We start from the raw sequence: 24,486 nt of genomic DNA, 5'->3' as shown, positions 1-24,486 counted from the left end.
GCAGAGAAAGCATTGAGGACCATTAAAAGTTATAACACCAGATCCACTGTAGGAACAGTTTACCAGAACAACACATTTCCTCAAACACTGAAATGAAATTTTGTTACAAGTCAAAGTTTGCGATCTTTATTACTATGACTAAGGGTTATTTTTAGCAGTGAAAGAATAGCGATATTAAAGTTAAAAAGAATGTATATGTAACAAACTAAACAATCTTTGAACATTAACCTTCTTCTCAGTTTCTAGCTGAAGTCGCACATCCCTGCGCAGGAAAAGTTGTGGCTTTTCCAAATGAGGATCAAGGCATGTTAATTCCATAACAATTTCCGGCCAGTCTCGCAGGTGCTGAAGTGATTTATGATATGGCTTGAGTTGCAAACCTGGATAAAGAAAGTCATTTTATTCTAATGCAGCAGTAGCTTACATCTATAAAAAAAACTGATATGCCTTAAAGTCAATAATCAGAAAGTGAGAAGTTCCAGTAGGTTACACATAGACATTTCATTTCTGGGAATTAACTTGAAGTATAACTCTCTTGGACTGATGGTGTGAAAGCCAACTTTTCTACAGATTTTAAGTATTCAAAATAAGAGTTTGGGTGCTCTTAATCTATTTTCTGCTGAATGCAGGCGTATACCAGAAAACCGGCCCAACTGTCCTATAGTCTTTCAGTTCACGACAGGTGAATGCTCAAAGGCAACAGTGAATAGTATCCTCATTTTAAAAGTAAAATTGACAAATTGCACAAAAAGATCAAAGCAAGTTAAATATCTCTATTGTATTGAGAATTTCTGATAGATCTAACAGAAGGATTGAGTGGCAAGATTTTCACTGAGGTTAGTGAATGAGCTGCCTCAGGGGTGTAGAGATAGGTACAATTACAGTGTATGAAAGGTGTCTGGACAAGTACCTGGAATGGAAAGTTATATGTACTTAATGCAGAGAAATGAGAATAATTCAGATGATGTCATGAACAAGGTGGACCAAGAGAGCCAGTTTCTGAGCTATAAAGTTTTATGATTTCAGAAATGCCAAAAATAACAAATATAACTTATTTCAGGATTGGAAAACAAAATAATTAACTATATTTCAAAATGCTTACTAAAATTCCTCCTGATACTATGCTTGCACCATTTTTATTTTAATCTATTTTAAAAATAGATTGAAAATTACATCCATCCCTGACAATTTCTGGCCATTTAATGGCATGAAAATATTAATAACCACATATTAAACTGTTCTGTTAACTTTCTTACTGAGGTTTTCAGAGCAGATCCAGATGGTAAAGTACTGTTGTGTCTCCTGTGAAAGCCGCATGCCTTCCATAATCTGTTGCACTGTTGTATTGTTTCCATGCCTCAGTTCAACAGCACGATATGACCCATCGGTACGATAAATTCTAACTTTCTCGTACTAATCAAAGAATAAAACAGTACAAGTTAAAATGTAACTATATTTTAAATGTTTTTGAAAAGCTTATCCTTCTAATTACAATGCAAAATAAACTTCTGGTCGACACCGTAAAAGACAGATTCGTAAAAGCATTCCCTGAGAGACATAAGCGCTAGATTTGCTGCCTGGAATTGTCAGCCCATTCATAAATCCTGCACAAATGAAAAACCTCTTGATATGTTACAAGCATGAGAAAATCTGCAGATGCTGGAAATCCAAAGCAACACATACAAAACGCTGGAGGAACTCAGCAAGTCAGGCAGCATCTATGGAAAAGAGTTAACAGTTGACCTCTCGGGCCGAGACCCTTCTTTAGACAAGTTCTGCCAGTTGAATTCGATATCGAGGCCCGTGTTAATACAAAAGCTTGATGGAATTCTAGTGAAGAATCTACTCTCAGATCTTACGACACATTGGGCTGTGTAATGAATCCATTCATTTCACTGGGAATTTTAGGACTACAAGAAGAACAGGTAATATTTTAAACCTCCACCACTCAGGACATGCCCTCTTTTCACTGTTACCATCAAGAAGCAGATTCACAAGCTGAAGGCACACGCTCAGAATTCAGAACGACCTTTTTCCCCTCTGCCCTCCAATTTCTAAACGGACATTGAACCCATGAACATTATCTCGCTAATGTTTTTTTTTTGCAATTTCTGTTTTTGCACTATTTATCTTAACTATTTAATACACGCATACATTTACATAGGCTGGCGATATTCAGCCTGATTCTGATTTTTGTTTGCCTTAATGTTTTTAATATTTAAATATGTTTAGGTGATTTTATATTTTTTAAATTTCTTTTCAATGGTTTAATTGTTTATTTGAATTTAACAGTTTTTAAAATTTTCTGCAAGTTAGATAGAGAAACATTGAACAACTGACAGTGGACAATAAAGCTGAGACATTGTGGTTTTACCATCTATTTGAGATTTTCAGTTTTGCTGGCCCACCCAAACATACAGTATGACTAACATCACTGAAGGTCCTTTATGCACAGGACATTTTTGGCGAACAAAATTATTCTTGTAAATGCAAGTAAGGTAACTATACGATATCAACATCTTGTGATGGTGTTAGGGAGCATTCTGGAGCTATGTGAATATAACAGATATCAATTCAGGCAAGAATCAGTCTTCAGTTCTGATTGTATATTGCAAGCAGTGAATTGAAGTTGAAAGCACAGGCTACCTCACGGACTAAGAGATATGATTTGCAAAATGGTGACCATGATATATTTGCATATACATCAGACAAACGTTGGCAACTATTTATTTATGAATGTATTTATTTATTTACTTACTTATTGACATACATCATGGAGTAGGTCCTTCGAGCCACGCTGTCCAGCAATCCCCCAATTTAATCTTAGCATAATGACAGGACAACTTGCAATGACCAACTAATCTACGTCTTTGGAATGTGCGAGTTAACCAGAGCACCTGGAGGAAACCCAGATGGTCACAGGGAGAATGTACGAACTCCTTACAGGCAGATGTGGGAATAGGTAAAGTAATTTGCACCATTGTGATTTGAGTTAAAGGAAGTTTGCAGACTACTCAGATATTATGTCAATTAGTTTGTCCCAGAGGTGTCTCCCACTGTAGATGTGCAATTCAAAGGAAGCATCAACCCAAAGTATTGAAGTAAACAACGTTATTGTAACTATTGAAACTGTATTGAATCACCTATTGATTTTAGGGGTATAAAAGTGTGATGTACTTTTGAGTTTGTGAGACTCTGAGAGGATCTCTGGAAGAATGCCTGATTGTTGCGCTGAATATATATTGTTGACTTTAATATATCACCTGCTTCAGTATCTCTCTGGTGACTGATGCCAGTCACAACAGTTGGTATGTGCATGTGGGTAGAAATTCACAGGTTAGATTCAGTAAAATCCAGGCTTGAAGTATATTTTAATGTGCCACTTCAACCATCTAGATTGTTCATTTGGATCATAATCTGCACTGTAATATAAAATAACCCCTACATGATTTTGAAAATGTACAAGTTCATGAGACAATTAACAGCAAGATATATTGAGTATGACAATTTTGTACTTTATAGCAATAATATGGTTCCTGTACTTCCTACATTTATGGGGGCATAATTCCAAATTCAGTTGCTGAGCCATCTTCAATGACTTGTGGCCTTCATTGTCAATAACAACAACAATATTCATGCCAATTCAATCCACCAATGTGCATGTTAGCTAGAAAATTAGAAATCTGCAGAAATGTGTGGGTTTCTTATAGTGGACTCACCTTAGTCAATGAATTTATCAGAACAGGTCATTGTTCCCACCTTACCAACTTATTTTGGCCTAAAGCACTATTACAAGGTAGGTAAAATTTGGTACATTTACACAATGCTTCTAAGATTTGTAAAGTTAAATATTCATTCCTAAGTTTTGAAGATTTTCATCAAATATTGCTGTTCTATAAACATGTAATTTCAAACACTGGTTAGAATATAACAGCAAATTTTCGTACATAGCAACATGATGCTTATAAAGTAGTAAACAAAATATAAGCCTATGATTAAATATCAGATACAAATGAAACACTAGAACTGTGTTTTCATTATTGAAGTAAAAATGCCCAAGTCCATTAAATATCAGCATACTGATAAAATGCACAGCCTAGGATATAACTAAAACAAAGCTCGAGCAGTTAAAAAGACTACATGAACTTACTGGCTTATTCAGTGCATCAGTAAGAAGTTGTAATGTTTTTTCCCAATCATTCTGTTTGTTTTCTTTGCAGACTTGCAATGATGTCTTGCCCTGCTGGTCCACAATATGCTGGAATAATAAACATGCATAAAATAATTCACCACAATTTGCAAGTATTATATGATGCCATATCCATTATTAAAATATGATTCACACAATGTTATTTGTCCACAAACATATCCGTAAGCAAGTGTTACACAGCCGAATAGTTTTAAGGAAGGCAATTGAACTGATAGCAACTGATAGCCTTTTATATTTTTTAATGAATCTCCAGGATCCTTTTCTCTTTACAATTACTATCAAACTTTCAGGAATGCAGGGGACAACTAGCAAGAAAGCCAGTACGGCCTATCAGGGGTGCCGAATCTATGGCACATGTGCCCAAGATAGCACACGCAAAAATTTTGTTGGCACGCAACATGCAGTGCCTCCCCGGTTCTTTAAATCCTCCTATAATAAAAAGATACATAATGACTATTTTTACTGCCAAATGAGGCAGAGAACTTTTTTTTTTACAACCCAAGAGCAGTGAGATGTTGTCACAGGAAATATTTCATGCCAGGCTGGTGCCATCTGGTATGTTGAGAGAACCTGTGTCACTGGATGACACATTTTTAAATTGTTGCAGATCTGGTCCACACATCAGTATATGGTTCTAAAAATCCAGAGAAACTGACGGAGAAATCAGAGAAAAGTTTCTCATCTCAGGCAGGAGGATTATAATCTTCATACTTCCCCAGAGAACTGTGAATGAGATATTAAATAAATTCAAGGTCAAAATGGATTTTTATACCACATGACAATCAGGATCAGGTAACAACGTGGAGCTGCAATCAATGAATAGATAAACCATTATCTTTTTGAATGGCAGGAAAGCTCCTGGATTTCTCCTGTTCTTTCTCCTTATATTCTTTTCTAGCAAACCTATACTCAATATCTTCAAGGTAAGTCCATCTTTCCTTAGACACTGAGACTAAAACATAGAATTTCAGATGCAATCTTACCACAGCACATACAGTTTCAGGACAACTTCCTAACTCTCAATTCAATCTTCTTTCAATACAGGGAAAATACATTTGCCCTAATTCCTTGCAATACTGGCATGAAAGCTTTCTGTCCTTCATGAACCAGCACACCAAGATCACTCCCAATACTTTATTTTTTAAAATATCTTATTATTTTTCATATCAAAGTGAATAACTTCACATTATATTCAATATGCATCTATATTTATCCCATCAAGCTGTCAATAATCTTGAATACACTCTGTGTCCCACTCAAAGTTCTGTTTGGTCTTTTCTCCTAAGGCATTAACAAAGATTGCATATAGTTTAGAGTTCAATAATAAACTTAAAGCATCCCATTGGAAACAGTGTCTCCACATAGGCATAAGAAAATAAAGAACAGGGGCAGGAATAAGCTGGAAGGCCCTTTAAATCTACTGCATAATTTAATAAAATTATATTTGATATCAATCTCAGCTCCATTCCTGTTCTCAATAATGTTCCACAGGGTAATGAAACAACAATGATTTTCAGAGCCTTGAATATATCCACTATCGCTTTTAAGAACATAAGTAATAGGAGCAGAAGTTGGCTATCTGGCCCTACGAGCTTGCTCCATTCAATAAGATCATGGCTGATGTGGCTGTAGACTCAGGTCCACCTACCTGCCTTTTTCCTCATAATCCTCAATTCCTTTGTTATGCCAAAATCTATCTGTGTCTTAAATATATTTAATGAGGTAGCCTCTTCTGATTCTTTAGGCAGAGAATTCCAGATTCACTACCCTCTGGCAAAAAAAAACAGTATCTCCTCATCTCCATCCTAAATCTATTGCCCCAAATAGCAAGGCTATGCCCCCTAGTTCTAGTCTCACTCACCAATAGAAACAACCTTCCAACCTGTATCTTACCTATCGCTTTCATAGTGTGAGCAAGGCCTTGGGGAGTGCTGTTGAAAAGAGAGACCTAGGGGTAAAGTATATAGTTCCCTGGAAGTTTCAAAATATGAAAATTGCTGGTGAGGAAGGCATATGGCATACTTCAGTGGCAAAGGAAATTTTCACACGCAGGGTAGCTAATACGTGGAATAAGCTGCAACAGGAGGTAGCGGAGGCAAGAACGGTAACAAAGTTTAAAAGGCATATGAACAGGTACCTGAATAAGCAAAGCATGGAAGGATGTGAAGGTGAAAGCATAGATAGTCCTGACGGTCAACAGAGATATAATGAGCTTAAGGGCTTGTTTCTAACTTGTACAAACGTGCAACTCTATGACTCAATAATGAAGAAAGAAGTTTTCAAAGTGTAGCTCACATGAAGACAAGAGGAAAGTGATGCAAAGAAATTGCTGAATCATACCCGATCAATCTCTGGATGCTGCAGCAGGAGTTGCACAATCTCTGCACGCCCTCCACCAGCTGCAAAATGTAGCGGGGAGCTGAGTTGCCCATTTAGAAGATTGGGGTTACACTTTCCTTTTTCTAATAGGAATCGAGTAGCTTCAACTTTTCCATACCTAATGAGTAAATTGTGGCAGGAAAATGTAAGAGACAATAATATAGTTACATTCAATTACTTCTGTTTTTCAAATGAACATGATTTTGATTTTGTGATTTGGAACCTTGCCTTCATATTTAAGAAAACTGATTTGCTGCATCATCTGAATTTAATTTAACCAAGGAGATGATTGTTACTTCAGAAAGGCAACTTTGGGAGAGCACATCCCAGTTCTCACTGGTGGATCACAGGTGGAGAGAGCAAGCAGCTCCAAATTCCCGGACATTAATGTCACAGATGACTGGTCCTGGACCTTGTACATAAATACAAGCACAAGGAAGGCATGCCAGTACCTATACTTTCTTAGAAGCTAAAGGAGATTTGGCATATCACCAAATACTCTAAGAAATTTCTGCAAATGTATATTGTTGAAACTGGTTGCTTCATAGCTTTGCATAACATTTTCAATGCACAGGAACAGAAAAGCCCGCAGAATTCTGGACAGTCAAGACCATCGTGGACCCAACCCTCCACACCATTGAGTCCACTTACAGGAGGTGCTGGCTCAAGGTAGTAGCACCTGTAATCAAGAATCTCCACCTTTGGAATCATGCCTTTTTTTTTGCTACTACCATCAGGCAGGAAGTACCATATACCACCAGGTCCCAGAACATCTACTTTCCAACAACCATCAGGTCGTGACCTGAACCTATGTCTCTGATTGTGTTTATTTCACACTGATAGTTTTGCATAGTTTTTTCTGCTTTTTGTCTTGTCTGATTCATTCATGTCTTGTGTGTTGTCTGAATTGTCTGAACCTACATGCCTGGGATGCTGCTACAAGCAGGTTTTTCATTTTACCCAAGTCACCATACTTGACAAAAACTTGACTTGATTTAAATGTGAATAGTGTAGCGGAGATGACTGAAGTTCTGAAGATGATGTGGGCTTACTGAAAATAGATCTGCTGCAAATTTCTACACATCATCAGTTTTAAATGCAGATAGAATAGAAATGCTGGTTTTACAACAAGATGAGATTTTTTTTTAAATGGTAGAGCGGAAATAGAGCTGGTGCTCATTTTCGGAACCAAATTTTGAGTCGTTTTGGTCTATCTTGTTTGTCTACTTCATAACATGTGATCAGCATGTTCCAGATACTCCAGATAGGTGTGGATCCTTCTGTTCTCTCCTCTGGGCTTCGTCATAAGCTTGCACAGGGTAACAGAGCACTGTGAGGGTCATGTTTTTTGACTTCTCCAGTGCGTTCAACACCATCCGCCCTGCTCTGCTGGGGGAGAAGCTGACAGCGATGCAGGTGGATGCTTCCCTGGTATCAGGGATTCTTGATTACCTGACTGGCAGACCACAGTACGTGTGCTTGCAACACTGTGTGTCCGACAGAGTGATCAGCAGCACTGGGGCTCCACAGGGGACTGTCTTGTCTCCCTTTCTCTTCACCATTTACACCTCGGACTTCAACTACTGCACAGAGTCTTGTCATTTTCAGAAGTTTTCGGATGACTCTGCCATAGTTGGATACATCAGCAAGGGATATGAGGCTGAGTACAGGGCTACGGTAGGAAACATTGTCACATGGTGTGAGCAGAATTATCTGCAGCTTAATATGAAAAAGACTAAGGAGCTGGTGGTAGACCTGAGGAGGGCTAGGGTACCGGTGACCCCTGTTTCCATCCAGGGGGTCAGTGTGGACATGTTGGAGGATTACAAATACCTGGCGATATGAATTGACAATAAACTGGACTGGTCAAAGAACACTGAGGCTGTCTACAAGAAGGGTCAGAGACGTCTCTATTTCCTGAGGAGACTGAGGTCCTTTAACATCTGCCGGACGATGCTGAGGATGTTCTACGAGTCTGTGGTGGCCAGTGCTATCATGTTTGCTGTTGTGTGCTGGGGCAGCAGGCTGAGGGTAGCAGACACCAACAGAATCAACAAAATCATTCGTAAGGCCAGTGATGTCGTGGGGATGGAACTGGACTCTTTCATGGTGGTGTCTGAAAAGAGGATGCTGTCTAAGTTGCATGCTATCTTAGTCAATGACTCCCATCCACTACATAATGTACTGGGTGGGCACAGGAGTACATTCAGCCAGAGACTCACTCCACCGAGATACAGCACAGAGCGTCATAGGAAGTCATTCCTGCCTGTGGCCAACAAACTTTACAACTCCTCCCTTGGAGGGTCAGACACTCTGAGCCAATAGGCTGGTCCGGGACTTATTTCATAATTTACTGGCATAATTTACATATTACTATTTAACTATTTATGGTTCTATTACTATTTATTATTTATGGTGCAACTGTAACGAAAACCAATTTCCCCCGGGATCAATAAAGTACGACTATGACTATAACAATGAAAGGTACAGAAACAAGACCAGATTTAGCCTATCTTTGAAATGGCTGCAGCAGAAAATGAACCAAAAAGCAAATGACCACCAAATCATTGTTATCTATGTCACAAATGAAGCTAGTGAGCTCACCTATCTAGCAAATGTGATGGCAACATATTGAGGTGTACAATTATGTCAATTCAAGAATTAGAAAGAACAATGAAAGACTATCATCTAGTTTTCCTCTTTCCATATATGAGTGTAACCTGCTGAACATTGTCAGTATCTGTTTTATTTCCTATTTTTAACATCTGCAATGGGTCAGTTTTAAATGAATAAACACCTTAAGAATGCTTTGACATCAAAATGCAGGAAGTCTGCTACACAAGCTAAAAGTCTTTCAAAATCCATAACTGTTAAGGGTACTCAGAATTTTCTAACCAGAGGAAAATCAAAGACAGACCATTTCTGAGGACAAATGCAACCTGTTGTCTAATAATAGAGAGTAAAGTAGAATTTGGGTATATGTCTTATATGGCAACAGATTAGTTGGCAAGTGTAAGAGAGATCATCCTAAATGGTGAAGAACAATGGATGATGAAGGTGGTATGAGGCATGCAATGGGTTACCATTATTCAGCACATCAAACATGCCACAGTGGAAAACTTCACACCCAAACAACACACACACATAGGAGTACGAATGTAGGAATATGCAACAAAATATGAATTATGAAGTAGACAAACAAGACTGACCAATACAACTCCAATGATGAACCCTGTAATTCATACGTTTGCAATTACCAAAACATCCATTATTCAAGCAAAAAAGAAAACAATGGGTGTAATTATACTCATGGCTTTATCAATGCCAGTAACTAGAATCAGTATCAACATTGTGTAGAGATGGAAATGTTTTTAAGATTATATACAGTAAAACAACTTACCAACAAGCATAATGAATGGGAGCCCAATGATCACTGTCTAACTGATTTACTGAAAAGCCACTATCCAGTAGCTTGCTTAATAACTCCGTATCACCTTCACAGGCACTGCGATGCAGGGGAAAATCATCCACCCACTGTCGCTCCCTTGAGGAGAAATCAAATTCATATTACTACCCTTCCAAATAAAATTGTCATTAGAAACATACAGAGCACAAATAAATTATTTTTTCCTTTAATTTATATGTCATCCCTTGTAATTTCTTTTGACTTACAAGTAAGTTCATTAGGATCTCTTCTGGGGAAGGTATGAACTGTACAAAAGGGATGGCTTACACCTGAACCCAAGGGAGGTTGGCTAGAGTTGTTGGGGTATGTTTAAACAAAATTGGCAGGGATCCAGGAACTGAAGTGATCGTGCTGAGTTTACAAAGAGAGGATGTGTGTAGTGAGACTCCTAGCAAGGAGAAGCTGATGATAGGGCAAAATTGCAGTCAAAAGGATGAGTTGTAGCATAATAAGCAGACAAAATCTGAAAGGGTGAAAACAGGACTGAAGGTCTCATATTTGAATGCGCGCACTATTCGGAATAAGGTAGATGAACTTGTAGCACAGTTAGATTGGTACGTATGATGTAATAGGCATCACGGAATCATGGCTGAAAGAAGATTACAGCTGGGGGCTTAATGTCTGAGGATACACACTATCGAAAGGACAGGCAGAAAGGGTGGCGTTGTTCTGTTGGTAAAAAAAGAAAGCAAATCATTAGAAAAAGGTGACATGGGGTCGAAAGGTGTTGAATCATTGTGGATAGAGCTAAGGAACTGCAAGGGTAAAAAGACTCTGATGGGATTTATATACAGACCCGCGACAGTACTAAGGATGTGATCTACAAATTACAAAGAGAGATAGAAAACGCATACAAAAGGGCAACGTTACAACAGTCACGGGGAATTTCAATATACAGGTGGATTAGGAAAATCAAGTTGGTGCTAGATTCCAAGAGGGGTAATTTCCAGAATGCCTATGAGATGCTTTTCAGAGCAGCTCGTGCTCTAAGTATCCCACAAGGGGATCAATTATTCTGGATTGGGTGTTGTACAATGATCTGGAATTGACTGGAGAGCTTCAGGTAAAAGAACCTTAGGGGAAAGTGATTATAGTAAGATTGAATTCACTCTGAATTTTGAGAAGGAAAAGCTGAAGTCAGATGTATCAGTATTACAGTGGAGTAATGGGAATTACAGAGGCAGGAGAGAGGAGTTGGCCAGAATTGACTGGAAAAAAAAACACTTGCAGGGATGATGGCAGAACAGCAATAGCTGAAACTTCTGGGAGCAATTAGGAAGGCATAGGATATATATTCCAAAGGGGAAGAAGAACACTAAAGGCAAGATAAAACAAATGTGGCTAACAAGAGAGGTCAGGATCAATATAAAGGCCACTGTGAGGGCATATAATAGAGCAAAAATTAGTGGGGATTGGGAAGCTTTCAAATACTAACAGCAGGCAAATAAAAATGTCATTAAGGTAAAGATGGAATATGAAAGTAAACTAGCCAATAATATTAAAGAGGACACCAAAAGTTTATTCAGATACATAAAATGTAAAAGAGAGGTGAAAGTAGATATTGGACCATTGGAAAACAATGCAGGGGAGAGGTAGTAATGGGGAAAGAGAGAAAAGTCGGATGAACTGACTGAGTATTTAGCATCATTCTGCACTGTGGAAGACACTGGCAGTATGGTGGAAGTTCCAGGTGTCAGGGGTCATGAAGTGTGTGAAGTTACTATTATGGAGAAAGTTCTTGGGAAAACTGAAAGGTCTGAAGGTAGATAAGTCACCTGGACCAGATGATGTACACCCCAGGATTCTGAAAGAGGTGGATGAAGAGATTGTGGGAGGCATTAGTAATAATCTTTCAAGAATCACCAGATTCTAGAATGGTTCTGGAAGACTGGAAAATTGCAAATGTCATTCTACTCTCCAAGAGGGAGAGAGATGGAAGAAAGGAAATTATAGGCCAGATAGGCTGACCTCAGTGGTTGGAAAGGATTGGAATCGACTGTTAAGGATATGGTTTCAGGGTTCTTGGAGACACATGATAAAATAAACCGTAGCCAGCATGGTTTCCTCAAGGGAAAATCTTGCCTCACAAATCTGTTGGAATTCTTTTAAGAAAGAACAAGCAGGAGAGACAAAGGAAAATTGGTTGATTTTCAGAAGGCCTATGACAAGGTGTCACACACGAGTCTGCCTAACAAACTACAAGCTCATTGTATTACAGGGAAGATTCTAGCATGGTTAAAGCAGTGACTGATTGGCAGGAGGAGAGTGGGAATAAAGGAAGCCTTTTCTGGATGGCTGCCAGTGACTGGAGGTGTTCCAAAGGGATCTGTGTTGAGACCAATTCTTTTTACATCCCATGCTAATGATTTGGACAATGGAATTGATGGTTTTGTTGCAAAGTTTGAAATTGATACAAAGATAGGTCGAGGAGCACGTAGTTTTAAGGAAGTAGAGAGGCTACAGAAGGACCTAGACTGATTAAGAGAATGGGCAAAGAAGTGGCAGATGGAATACAGTGTCGGCAAGTGCATGGTTATACACCTTGGTAGAAGGAATGACTATTTTCTAAATGGAGAGAAAATACAACAAACTGAGGTGCAAAGGGACTTGGGACTGCTGTGCAAGACTCCCTAAAGGTTAATTTGCAGGTCACCCTGTGGTGAGGAAGGCAAATGCAATGTTAGCATCCATTTCAAGAGGACTAGAATATAAAAGCAAGGATGTAATAGTGTGATTTTATAAAGCACTGGTGAGGCCTCATTTGAGTATTGTGAGCAGCTTTTGGCCCCTCATCTTAGAAAGGATGTGCTAAAACTGGATAGGGTTCAAAGGAAGTTCAAGAAAATGATTCCAGATTTGAACGTCTTGTCACATGAACAGCGTTTAATGGCTCTGGACCTGTATTTACTAGAATTCAGCAGAATGAGGGGCATCTTCATTGAAACCTATTGATTGGTGAAAGTCCTTGATAGAGTGGATGTGGAGAGGATACTTCCAACGGTGGGAGAGTCTAAGACAAGAAGACACTGCCTCACAACAGAGGGGCATCCTTTTAGAAGGGTTTCTTTATTCAGAGAGTGGTGAATCTGTGGAATTCCTTGCCACAGGCAGCTGCGGAGGGTGTGTGCGAGCGTATGTATAATATTTATTAAGGGAGAGATTGATAGATTCTTGATTGGTAGGCATGAAGGGATACGGGGAGAAGGCAGGAGATTGGGGATGAGACAAAAAATGGATCAACCATGATGAAATGATGGAGTAGACTTGATAGGCCAAATGACCAAATTATTCGCGCTTTTGGTATTATTGAGGAAAAATTATTGAACATAACACCATAACACTGGAAGAAATCCCCATAATCATTTCCAAATAGTGCTTTGGGATCCTTTACATCTGTTAGACAGAGTAGAAACAACTTAGTTTGGTGACATCTGAACGGATGCCACCTCCGAGGATCCAGTACTGCTCATTACCATGCTCAAGGATGTAATGTATCTTCAGTCCTCCTCTTTACATACTTCATCCACTGCTAAATTGCCCAGTAAGTGTACAATGGTAGCTAAGTTGACTTGTACCTTAGTTTCGCTTTCCTGAATAACAACTTAGTTCTTGATTCTTGTTATGACGTTAAAACTTTGTCACTACCAACATTTACATCAGCAAATATAAATTACATTTCACTAATTTCCAGAAATGCATTCTAATTTTTCAGGCAATGGCTTGGACAAAAGGGGATGTTTAAAAATTGAGTATTATCATTCCATGTGCGATACTTCCGTATCGACATACCAAAAACTTTCATCTGATCAGAGCCACACAGATATCATTATTGTAGCTTCTTCAATCCTATTTGCTATAAAGATTCCATCCCAGTTTCCTTGGTTTTGTTTAATCTGCTCTTATGATAACATTTATACACCAGTACTTCAGAGGTGTCGCTATCTTTTTCCCCTCATTATAACTATCCTTATAATATAGTTGACAGGGTACTCGATCTTGTGTTCCATTTCCTGTGTGCATGCGCTCATGCACTCTTCTCACACCTTAAGCATGCACTCCACCAGTCTCCATATTCACGGTAGCATCCTTCATAATTTCTGTCGCCTTTAACATGATCCTGCTCTCCACTCTCCTCCTATTATTTCAAATGGACTGTTCCCTCCATGACTTACTGGCCCATTTTCCATCTCCACCTACCACTTTCTTATGACACTTTCTCACCCAACTGCAAGAGATGCAACACCTGGACACCTATGTCTTCCATTTACATCATGCAGCAACCCTAATGCTCTTTCCAGATGAAGCAACAATTCAGTTGCACTTCTTACAGTTTCATATTTGCATTGATTGTTCTTAGTCTGGTTACCTCTGCCTCGTGGCATCCACTTTGCAGAAAGCACTGTTCATGACCAAGGATAATACTGTAAGTCCAAATGCCTGTCATCCTACATTCAGTAAAATCATTATCCCACATTCACTACAACTTCTGTCTTTGATCTCTTACAATTTTTCCAATTAAATCCAGTACTAGCCCAAGGAGCAACATCACATTGCTGACTATGTATTTTATATGCCAAAGGTTGAATTTGAAAACTACAGACAACCAATCATTTCAGTTTGTATGAGAGCTGGACAATTCTGATGAAAGATCAATAATTTGTAACTACAATTCATTTTTTCCTCTCTCCACAGACCCACTGGGTATTTCCAGCATTCTCCTTTATTTCAGATTTTCAACAAATGCAATATTTTGTATTACGTTGTTCCAGTATTTTCTTTTCTCACCTATTCCCTTTAATCTTCTATTTACATCTCCTCCAGGCAAATCAGCTGCAACTAACAGACTTTACCAGTTTTTTTAAGGCAGAACCAACACTATTTGTGCAATTCAGCTTCTTTTGGTTTCCACTGTATTAAATAATTTCCTTTGTTTTCCCCATCCTTCCCCTCTCTTCACAATCTAAAACACCTGTCATTTATAACTAACTTCTCATGAAGGGCCAATCTGAAACATTAATTCTGCTTCACTCTCTGCATATGCTGCCTGACTGTTGAGTATTTACAATACTTTTTGTATGTTTTTCACCAAGTCATACTTGAGGAAAGTACTGCCAACAAGTTACAGATTATGACCATGGTTTAGGGTTCCATACTTAACAAATGATGCTGAGATGTATCTCAAATGCAATGCTACCATAAATCAATGTGAAAAGAACATATTTCTCTAGGTTCCACATCCACATTTAGCCAATTAAAGTATTAAACATAAATTTAGCAATACTTACTTGTCCTCCATAATACTACTCATGCTGCGCTGCCATTTCTCACGTTTTGGAATCTGTATCTTGGAATAATCAGGAGCTCCCAGACCAAAATATGGGTTTATGACTACTTTGTCTACCTTTAAACAGAACCAACAAAAATAAAGATTGTTTACATTTAAGCATCCTCTCACTCAGAATGATTAGAAACAGATCATACGTTTTTTTTTTAAAGTAGCAAAATTAAGCTTCATAGTAAATCCACAAACAAAATAATGCAGATGGGTTGGAAGTCTAAAATATAGATGCAAAATACCTTAAGTACTCAGGTCAGAGACAATCCATGAAAAAGACAGTTAATTCAGGTTGGATGTTGTCTAACCTGTTTGGTATTCCTGGCATTTTCTGCTTTATTTCAAAATTTTATAAATGCATGGATGTAATATCGGCAAAAAGCAATTTGACATAGAATACCTTTTAAACACATTCTTGTGCTTCTTTATATCTACATTTGATTAAAGAAATAATGTTTAACACAATAAAATGTGTGCATTATTTCTATCTTGCTTAATTTCTAAAATGTTATGTAAATATCATATGATATAAACTAGTTAAATTGTATGGATTAAGTAATAGACATTAATCTTAATTCTACTTCCCATTACGACATGTTGGTTCATGGCCTCCTCTGCTGCCACTGTGAGACCACTCGCAGGTTGGAGGGGCAATATCTCATGTTCTGTCTTGGTAGCTTCCAAACTGATGGCCTGAACACCGATTTCTCTAACATTCAGTAATTCTCTCCGCACCACACCACTTCTCTCTTTTCGCATTCCCTATTCTGGCTCCACTCTTACCCTTTCTCTTACCCTTACCTGACCATGACTTCCCTCTGGTACCCCTCCTCCTTCCCTTTCTCTCATGATCCACTCTCCTCTCCTACCTGATCCCTTCTTCTTCAGCCCTTTATGTCTCCCCCAGCACCTCCCAGCTTCTCACTTCATCCCCCCCACCTCACCTGGTTTCAGCTATCACTTGCCCTCCCTCCACCTTCTTATTCTAGTGTCTTCCCCCTTCCTTTCCAGAACTGAGGAAGGGTCTGAGCCTGAAATGTCAACTACTTATGCTGCCTGAAATGCCGAATTCCTCCAGCTTTTTGTATGTGTTGCTCTGGATTTTCCAGTATCTGTAGAATTCTTTTGTTTAGGAAGTAACCAACTCTATCCTCTAAGAACTAAAGTGCTTCATATTTTGAATGCAGTTTACTTGTGAACGATTATATCTACTTAAGCACAAATAAAACAAGCTGGGGGAAGAGAATGTAAGGTACAAGTCAAAATTGCGATCAGTGTCCTTCACTGTACTTTAGGTAAATAAAAGAGAAACCAAGTTACTCACAGACGTTACCTCAACCAGTATAAACAATGACATGCTTAAGTTCAAGTAACTACATAGACCACCGAGATGCAACACAGAGCGTCATAGGAAGTCATTCCTGCCTGTGGCCATCAAACTTTACAACTCCTCCCTTGGAGGGTCAGACACCCCGAGCCAATAGGCTGGTCCTGGACTTATTTCATAATTTACTGGCATAATTTACATATTACTATTTAACTATTTATGGTTTTATTACTATTATTAATGGTGCAACTGTAACGAAAACCAATTCCCCCCGGGATCAATAAAGTATGACTATGACTACAATATGATTTTGAGGTCCTACCCTATTCGTGTACTGCAAGTCAGATCCAAAAAGTGGATTGTAGATACAGAGATCAGCCTTCTCCAGTGTCTTCATTTTGCTTTTTATTTCCAAAGCAGTGTAGCCCACATGCAACGTATTTTCACCTTGATCCATTTCATTTACATAAGCAGGGTTTGCAACACAAGACTTGATTCTGTCAAGAGGAGATGGCCTAAAAAGACCCGGAATGGCATGGGAGATGGTGTGCTGCTCTGCCAGCCACCTGATTATGAAGAGATGTAAAAGAAAACATGTTTTAAGTAAACGTTTTTCAAAAGTTTTTTTTCCACATAACCCGTTTTTCTGATGATATGACCGCTTATATAATCTTAATGTGCTACATTTTGAAATAAGCTAACTTTTCTCTGGCACTGTGTCTTTTATTCTTACATGGACATTGGCAGAGAAAATAGGAAGGTAGTGTATTTTTTTTTTAAATTTTTTTTTATAAAAGAAGCTGAGAGATTTATGGGTGTTGATGTTCAGATGAACCTGCATATCCTTCTAGGTGCAGTAAGCAATTAGGAAATCAAATAGCAGGTAGGGTACGTTGCAGGCCAGGCAGCATTTTTGGAAAAGAGTGCAGTCGATGTTTGAGGCTGAGACCCTTCAGCAGGACGTCCGAAACATCAACTATACTATTTTCCATAGAAGCTGCCTGGCCTGCTGAGTTCCTCCAGCATTTTGTGGTGCGTTGCTTGGATTTCGAGGATCTGCAGACTTTCTCTTGTCTGAACATGTTAAACACAGTAGTTTTTGAAAATGCAAAAGAGGTGAGGGAGTTGCACTACTAATCAGGCAGAACACAACACAGCTATACTGAGGGAGAACATCCTGAAGAGTTGATCCAGTGAGACAAAATGAGTAGTGCTCAGAAATAAAAAAAGATGCAACTCTTACAATGGAGTTATGCTACAACCCTTCAAATAGCTAGCAGGAGATAGAGGAACAGCTATGTAGACAGATCATTGGAAGATATAAAAGCAAAAGGGTTGTTAGAGTGACATAAATTTCCTAGTGTGGACTGGCATTCGCTTATTGTCAGAGACTCAAATGGGGCAGAAATTGTAAAGGCCATCCAGGAGGGTTTCTTGAAATAGCATGCAGATGATCCAAACAGTGAAGGATCTTGTACAGTACTGTGCAAAAATCTTGAGCCCATCTAGATAGCTAGAGCACTAAGTCTTGCCCAGTACTGTATTTGTCAATTTGGAGCAGAGAGCAAATTTATAAATCTGGCAGGAGCAAAGCAGGAGTGCCAGGCAAGGTCACTTGATTCTGAACAATTGGTTTATTGATCATTATGCAATGTCACTGATGCTTCCTGCTCCCTTTCCTCCCACTTCCTCCTCTCCCTGCACCTTTCTTACTCTCAGTCCACAATAGACACCCAAATCAGAATCAGGTTTATCATATATCATGATTTTTTTTGTGTCAGTGGCACAGTGCAATACATAAAATTCCTGCAGTACTGTGCAAAAGTCTTGGGCAGCCTAGCTATATATATATGTGCCCAAGACTTTTGCTCATTACTATAGATGGACCCAGCTAGCTGATTAGTTTCAATGGGAGGGCATTTTGGGAACAGTACTATATTGGAGAAAGGCTAGTTAAAACAGTATTAGCCAAGAACTTTGGAGTGTAAATTCGGAACAGCTGTTATTAGGCAAGTCCACAGCTGATGTAGGTGCCATTTAAAGACCAGCTAGTTAGAATTCAGGATCAATACCTTCATGAGGAGACAGACAAGGGTGGGACTGTTCAGGAACAACGATGGACAAGAGATGTTATAATTTAGTCAAAAAAAGAAAAAGGAAGCAAAATTGAGGTTTAGGAAGCTGAATTCAGATAGTGGCCTTCAGAAAAATAAAGCAAGCACCAAAGAAATTAAACAAGGAATAAAGAAGCATAAAAAGGGTCATAAAATATCCTTGCTGAATATTCCAAGGCATTTTATGCATACATTAAAAACAAGAGGATAGTTTGGAAAGAGAGAACTACTGAATACAAAGGAGGAAATTTATACCTGGAGCCAGGGGAAACTTAATTGAGTGTTTTTTTTTTTTAAGTGAAGTGTTTATGATGATCGATGAGTGTAGGACAGCGGATGTTGTTAAATACAAGGAATTTAGTAAAACATTCAACAAGGTAAATTGTGGCAGGTGATCCAGAAGAATAAGATATTTATGATCCAAAGTGAAAGCAGTTTGGATTTTCAAATTTACCTTGACCATGGAAAGTAAAAGGTAGTGGCTAAGGGGTGTTATTCTGACTGGAGGTCTCTGACCAGCAGAGGTCTGCAGTGATCAGTGCTGTAACTTTTGTTTCTGATATATAAAAATGACTTGGGTGTAAATGTAGGTGGGCTGTTTAGTAAGTTTGCAGATGACACAAAAATTGGCAGAGTTGTAAACAGTAAGGAAGTTGTCAAAGGATACAGCAGAATATAGATCAGTTGGAAATGTGGGCAGAGAAATGACAGATAGAGCTTAATATGGACAATTGTGCTATTGTACTTTGGGATATCAAGTGTAAGTGGAAAAGATACAGTTAAATGCAAGACCTTTAAAAATATTCATGTACAGAAGGCTCTGGGTACAAGTCCCCACCTCCCTGAAAGTGCAAACACAAATAAATATTAAGGAAAAAATAGGCATATGCATTCTTGTCTTTTATCAGTTGGGACGTTGCATAAAGTTGGGAAGTCATATTGCAGCTGTATGATACTTTGGTTGGGTCACATTTAGAGTAGAGTGTGCACTTCCAGACACTGCGTTACAGAAAGGGTGTGGAGACTTTGAAGAGGGTGAAGAAGAGGTTCACTAGGATGTTGCCTGGACTGGGTGTACTAGCTACATGGAAAGGTTGTAGAAACTTGGATCATTTTTTCGAGAATGTTGGTGCCTGAAAGATAACCTGATAAAAGCATATAAAATAATGAGACATAGATAGGATACAGTCAGAATCGTTCACCCATACAGAAAATGGCAAATGTTAGACAGCATAGCTTTAAGCTTGTGGGTGGAAGGGAAGTTTGACGATTTACAGGGCAAGGCAACATATTTTATGACACATGGCAGCGATTTTAAACTTGTTTCTGATCTTTTAAAAAAAATATATACATACATACACATACACAACAAATGGTAGGTGCCTAGAATGTATTGCCAGGAGAATTGATAGAAACAATGCAGCAGTAACTTTAAAGAGACACTGAGACAGGTACTTATAGGAACTATTTTGATTAATTTGGCATCATGGGCAGATGGTTCTGTTCTTGTCCGGCTTCTTTCTTATATTTACCAAAATCCCAAATGTTTCATTTATCCTCTGTGAGCTTTTATCAGTTTATGCTTTTGCTAACTGTGTGCAAAATCTTCTAACACTTAAATGAGAATTTAAATCTAACAGCTATGATGTGAGGTCCTCTGCTTTAGTAAAATCTATTTTATATAGTCTTTAAATAGCTATTTTTCTATATTAAATTTTAATAGCTCTCCTGGATGTCTTTCATGGTTCATTAATGTATCACAATTAATAATTCTCATAGCATTAAAAAGATATAAATAGCAGACATTAATTTCTGTAAGATGTTTAATAACTAATCTAAGTGGTAGTACAAGGTACACTCTTGCAAAGCGAACAAAGAAGCAATATGTAAGTATGCTAGAAACATGGCAAATCTCAACTCAAGAAATAATATTCTCACTGTAGGTTACCCTAAATTTAAGAAAAAAATAAGCAACAACAATTATTAGCTCTGAATTGTTCAGGACAGCATATTGAATCCTGAAACTTAGAGCTCCTGATCTTATCTGAGCAGTAGTGCAGTTGGAAAAATAATCATGGAGTGAAGCTTCTTTTGCACATTTCATATTCACATTTTCAAGTTACAGTTCATTATCAGGGATAATTTTCATCACTTTTCATACACAAAAGTAATGTGATAGGAAGAGTGACGATTTCTTTTATTCACTTTTAATTCAATTTCAAGACAATTATTGTGGAAAGTTCACTGGCGAGGAATTTGCACAGCATTATATACATTTTTTAAACCACACCCGATCACAATTAATACATTAAATGCATGAGGAATAATCATTAAACTTTCTTACTTGTCCAAAGCAATCAACATTTTTGCACTGAGGGTAGAAAAATGACTACTGGTTTCACTACACACACGCATAATATCCTGGAAGCAGTAAAAACTTGGCACTCCAAGGCAATAGGATATCTTGCTATTATCTACAAATGATAGAAGCACAAGATAAATAATACCATGACTGACAGCTTATTAAGTTACATTAATGCATATTGGTCAATAAATGCAATTCTGTAATGAAGACCAAATGATATAACCAACTTGGTCTTTTGTATATGAACACGATTTTGAACTGAAGCTGAACTGCATTTTATATTATATACTGATATTATAGCCATTACCTTATAAAATCTGTATTGTTATGTGTCATATAAAACAACTAAAGTTATATGAACCATTCTTAAACCCAATACATATCTGTGCCAACTTGCATGAATTTTTAAGATTTTCTGCTGGGAATATCCTATCCCAATCATGAACAGATACCCAAATGCTACCTGAAAAAAGGAATTATTTTGCTCTCAAACTAATGGTGGAAATGAAGAACATCCTTACTGTTGTTGCTGTAGGGGGAAGAGGAAATCTACAAGACCATAAAACTGAAAATAAATTCTTCTTTAGCTGACACAGAGGCAGCCAGCGTATCCCTCTTGCTATATATGCTTTTGACATTGTGGTATTAACACTTGCTACCTTTAATTGCCGCTGGCACAACGTAAAGTGAAGCTGATCTGCTAGTGTTCTCTCCATGAACAGGGAATTCTTTGATCCGCACCACACGTTTACCTTAGAAATAAAGAATGACAATTTTACAGAAATAGTTTATCACCATAGCTATTAATACATCACTGATAAGCTCCCATTTGCCTTCACCTTGTTGGTCACACTTCTGTAATACTTATGTCAATACTTGTCCATGTGTTTTCCATACACAGTGCAACAACACTTTTTGCCCACTTGATGGCATTGTGCACAGCATGAACACATCTGCAAAGATAATTTGTGGAAATAATTGATCTTTTACTGTTTCACTAGTAGGCAATTTGCTTTTCATAAAATGTCCACTTACATTTTCGCTTGTCTGTCATATCCATATAGTTAAAATGATGATTTTACCAAAATTTTTATATTTATTTCAGAATATCCCTGTTTTTTTGACTAAGTAGTTTTTTGATTGGATTGATTCTATTATTCTATCTTTTATTTGGAAAAATAAAAGACCAAGAATTAGTAAATGTCACTTACAAAAGTTGAAAAAGGATGGAGGTCTTGTTTTGCCTAATTTAAGAATGTATTACTGGGCTGTTAATGTGCAATACATGTTCTTTTGGTTACAGTGGGTTGATAAGAACAATCGGCCAATTTGGGTAGACCTGGAATTGAAAGCTGTGAAACTGTTTTACTGAACCTCATTATTGGGAGTTGCTTTACCTATACAATTAGCTAAAGTTGCAAATTTAAACTTATACCCTCTGATTAAGCATTCTTTACAAATTTGGCTCCAGTTCCGCAATTTTTTTAATCTTAAAAAATTTAAACTTTGTAATTTAATTTATCAAAATTACTTTTTTAAGCCTTCTTTAAGTGATCCAATTTTTATTTTACTTTGGAAAAATAAAGGTATGAATTCTTTTTTGGATTTATTTAAAGAAGATAGGTTGATATCTTTTGAACAATTAGTTGATAAATATTCTCTTTCATACTCACGCTTTTTACAATACCTTCAAGTTAGACATTTCTTACAAAAATATTTATGTAATTTTCCTTACATTTTGGAGGCTGACCTGTTAGATACTATTATGAGTATGAACCTTTCAATGAGGGGTTCTATTGGAAGAATTTATAATTTATTATTACAATGGGATAAGTGTCCTTTATTTAAGATTAAACAAGATTGGGAAAAGGAACTCAATTTGATTTTTATGACGGAGGAATGGACGCGGATTCTGAAGCTGGTTAACTCTTCTTCAATCTATGCTAGTCATTCACTGATTCAATTTAAAATTGTACATCATTACCATCTAACGAAGGAGAGACTGCCTAAAATATTTCCTAATGTTGATAGTTATTGTGATAGATGTAAAACTGAGAGAGCTACACTGACACACGTTTTGGTCTTGTTCTATACTGGAACAGTTCTGGAAGTCAGATTTTTCGACAATTTCTAAAGCACTTAAAATTAATTTACAACCTAACAAATTAACTGTGCTTTTTGGAATAATTCCTCAAAATATCTGTGGTATCTCTGTGTCTAACCAACATGTTATTGCATTTGTTACATTGGTAGCCAGCAGGGCCATTTTGTTGAAGTGGAAGGCTACATCAGCTCCCACTTTGTCACAATGGTTCTTTCAAGTGATGTCTTAACTTGGAGAAAATTAGAAGTCCAACCTTCGAACCTTTATTTGATTTTGAGAAAAGATGGGGTTCATTTGCTCATTATTATCATTTGAGTTAATTGATAGATTTTCTCCATGATCTAACTGTAAATTTCTCTTTTTTTTTCTTGCTGGCGGTTTGATGTTTATCTTTAGAAGCTTCTTGTATGACGCGTGGCTCCGGGGTTGTACACCTAATGGGTTTTTCCCTCCCACTTTTCTGCTTAGTAGGGTTTTTTTTATTATCACAAAAATTTTTCAATCTTTAAAATAATGTTTTTTTTCCCTTGAGACATTGTAAGTGTTGCTTACTTCAATGTACTCATGTTATTTTTTGAATAATAATAATCATAAGATTTGAAAAGAAAGAAAGAAAATTGGGCTCCAAAGGACAACTTGAATTGATGAAAAGTCAAAAAACAATTTAGCTTATATGCCTCTGATAAAACTATAGTAAAACTGATGGTTGAATTCATTTATGCAAGTTAAATGTTCATTTATTATAGAGGGAGACAAAACTTTACACTTGTTAGCTAATATGGCAAAAAGCTGAAGAAAATGTTAAGGATTTTTTTCACTGAGTCAGCTGTTACAATTTGTGATGCACTCTCTGACACACTAAGGAAGCATATTCATTGGTAAATTTTAAAGAAGATTTTGATATTTACCTATTTAATTTGTGGGAAGAAAACATATGGAACAAAGTGATAGGTCTCCGAGTGTGAACAGACATTCAAACTGAAATGTCTTTTTACAACATACACTATGGCTCTATGGAAGTACCGTCAAGGAAATGAAATAAGTATCAGTAGTTTACCCTGACAATAATGATAGGAAATGGCCAGTTTAAAAGATACTATAATTAATCACCAAAGGAACATAGAATCAACTTGTCAGTACTGACAGTAGTATATGGCACCCACACCTATTGCAACAGTTTCTAAAT

The 24,486-nt window shown here is 37.5% G+C and overlaps 1 protein-coding gene across 2 annotated transcripts in view; it reads right to left on the bottom strand.

Moving 5' to 3' along the window:
* Positions 1 to 24,486, bottom strand: part of krit1 (KRIT1 ankyrin repeat containing) — a 51,005-nt gene that overhangs the window by 13,611 nt on the left and 12,908 nt on the right. The window contains exons 4-12 of one of the 2 annotated variants that reach the window (XM_072253708.1): positions 21,853 to 21,948; positions 21,176 to 21,305; positions 17,040 to 17,283; positions 15,341 to 15,456; positions 9,990 to 10,133; positions 6,551 to 6,707; positions 4,151 to 4,258; positions 1,257 to 1,413; positions 229 to 380 (exon numbers count right to left, since the gene is read on the bottom strand). In XM_072253708.1, coding sequence (XP_072109809.1) covers positions 229 to 380; positions 1,257 to 1,413; positions 4,151 to 4,258; positions 6,551 to 6,707; positions 9,990 to 10,133; positions 15,341 to 15,456; positions 17,040 to 17,283; positions 21,176 to 21,305; positions 21,853 to 21,948 — 1,304 coding nt within the window. The remainder of the gene's footprint in view (positions 1 to 228; positions 381 to 1,256; positions 1,414 to 4,150; positions 4,259 to 6,550; positions 6,708 to 9,989; positions 10,134 to 15,340; positions 15,457 to 17,039; positions 17,284 to 21,175; positions 21,306 to 21,852; positions 21,949 to 24,486) is intronic. The other variant, XM_072253709.1, reaches the window with a different exon arrangement.

The sequence above is a fragment of the Mobula birostris genome, chromosome 3, assembly GCF_030028105.1.
Source record: "Mobula birostris isolate sMobBir1 chromosome 3, sMobBir1.hap1, whole genome shotgun sequence".
NCBI classification, from domain to species: domain Eukaryota; kingdom Metazoa; phylum Chordata; class Chondrichthyes; order Myliobatiformes; family Myliobatidae; genus Mobula; species Mobula birostris.
The sequence above is the reverse complement of the archived record's forward strand: the minus strand, read 5'-3'. Positions and strand labels throughout refer to the sequence as shown.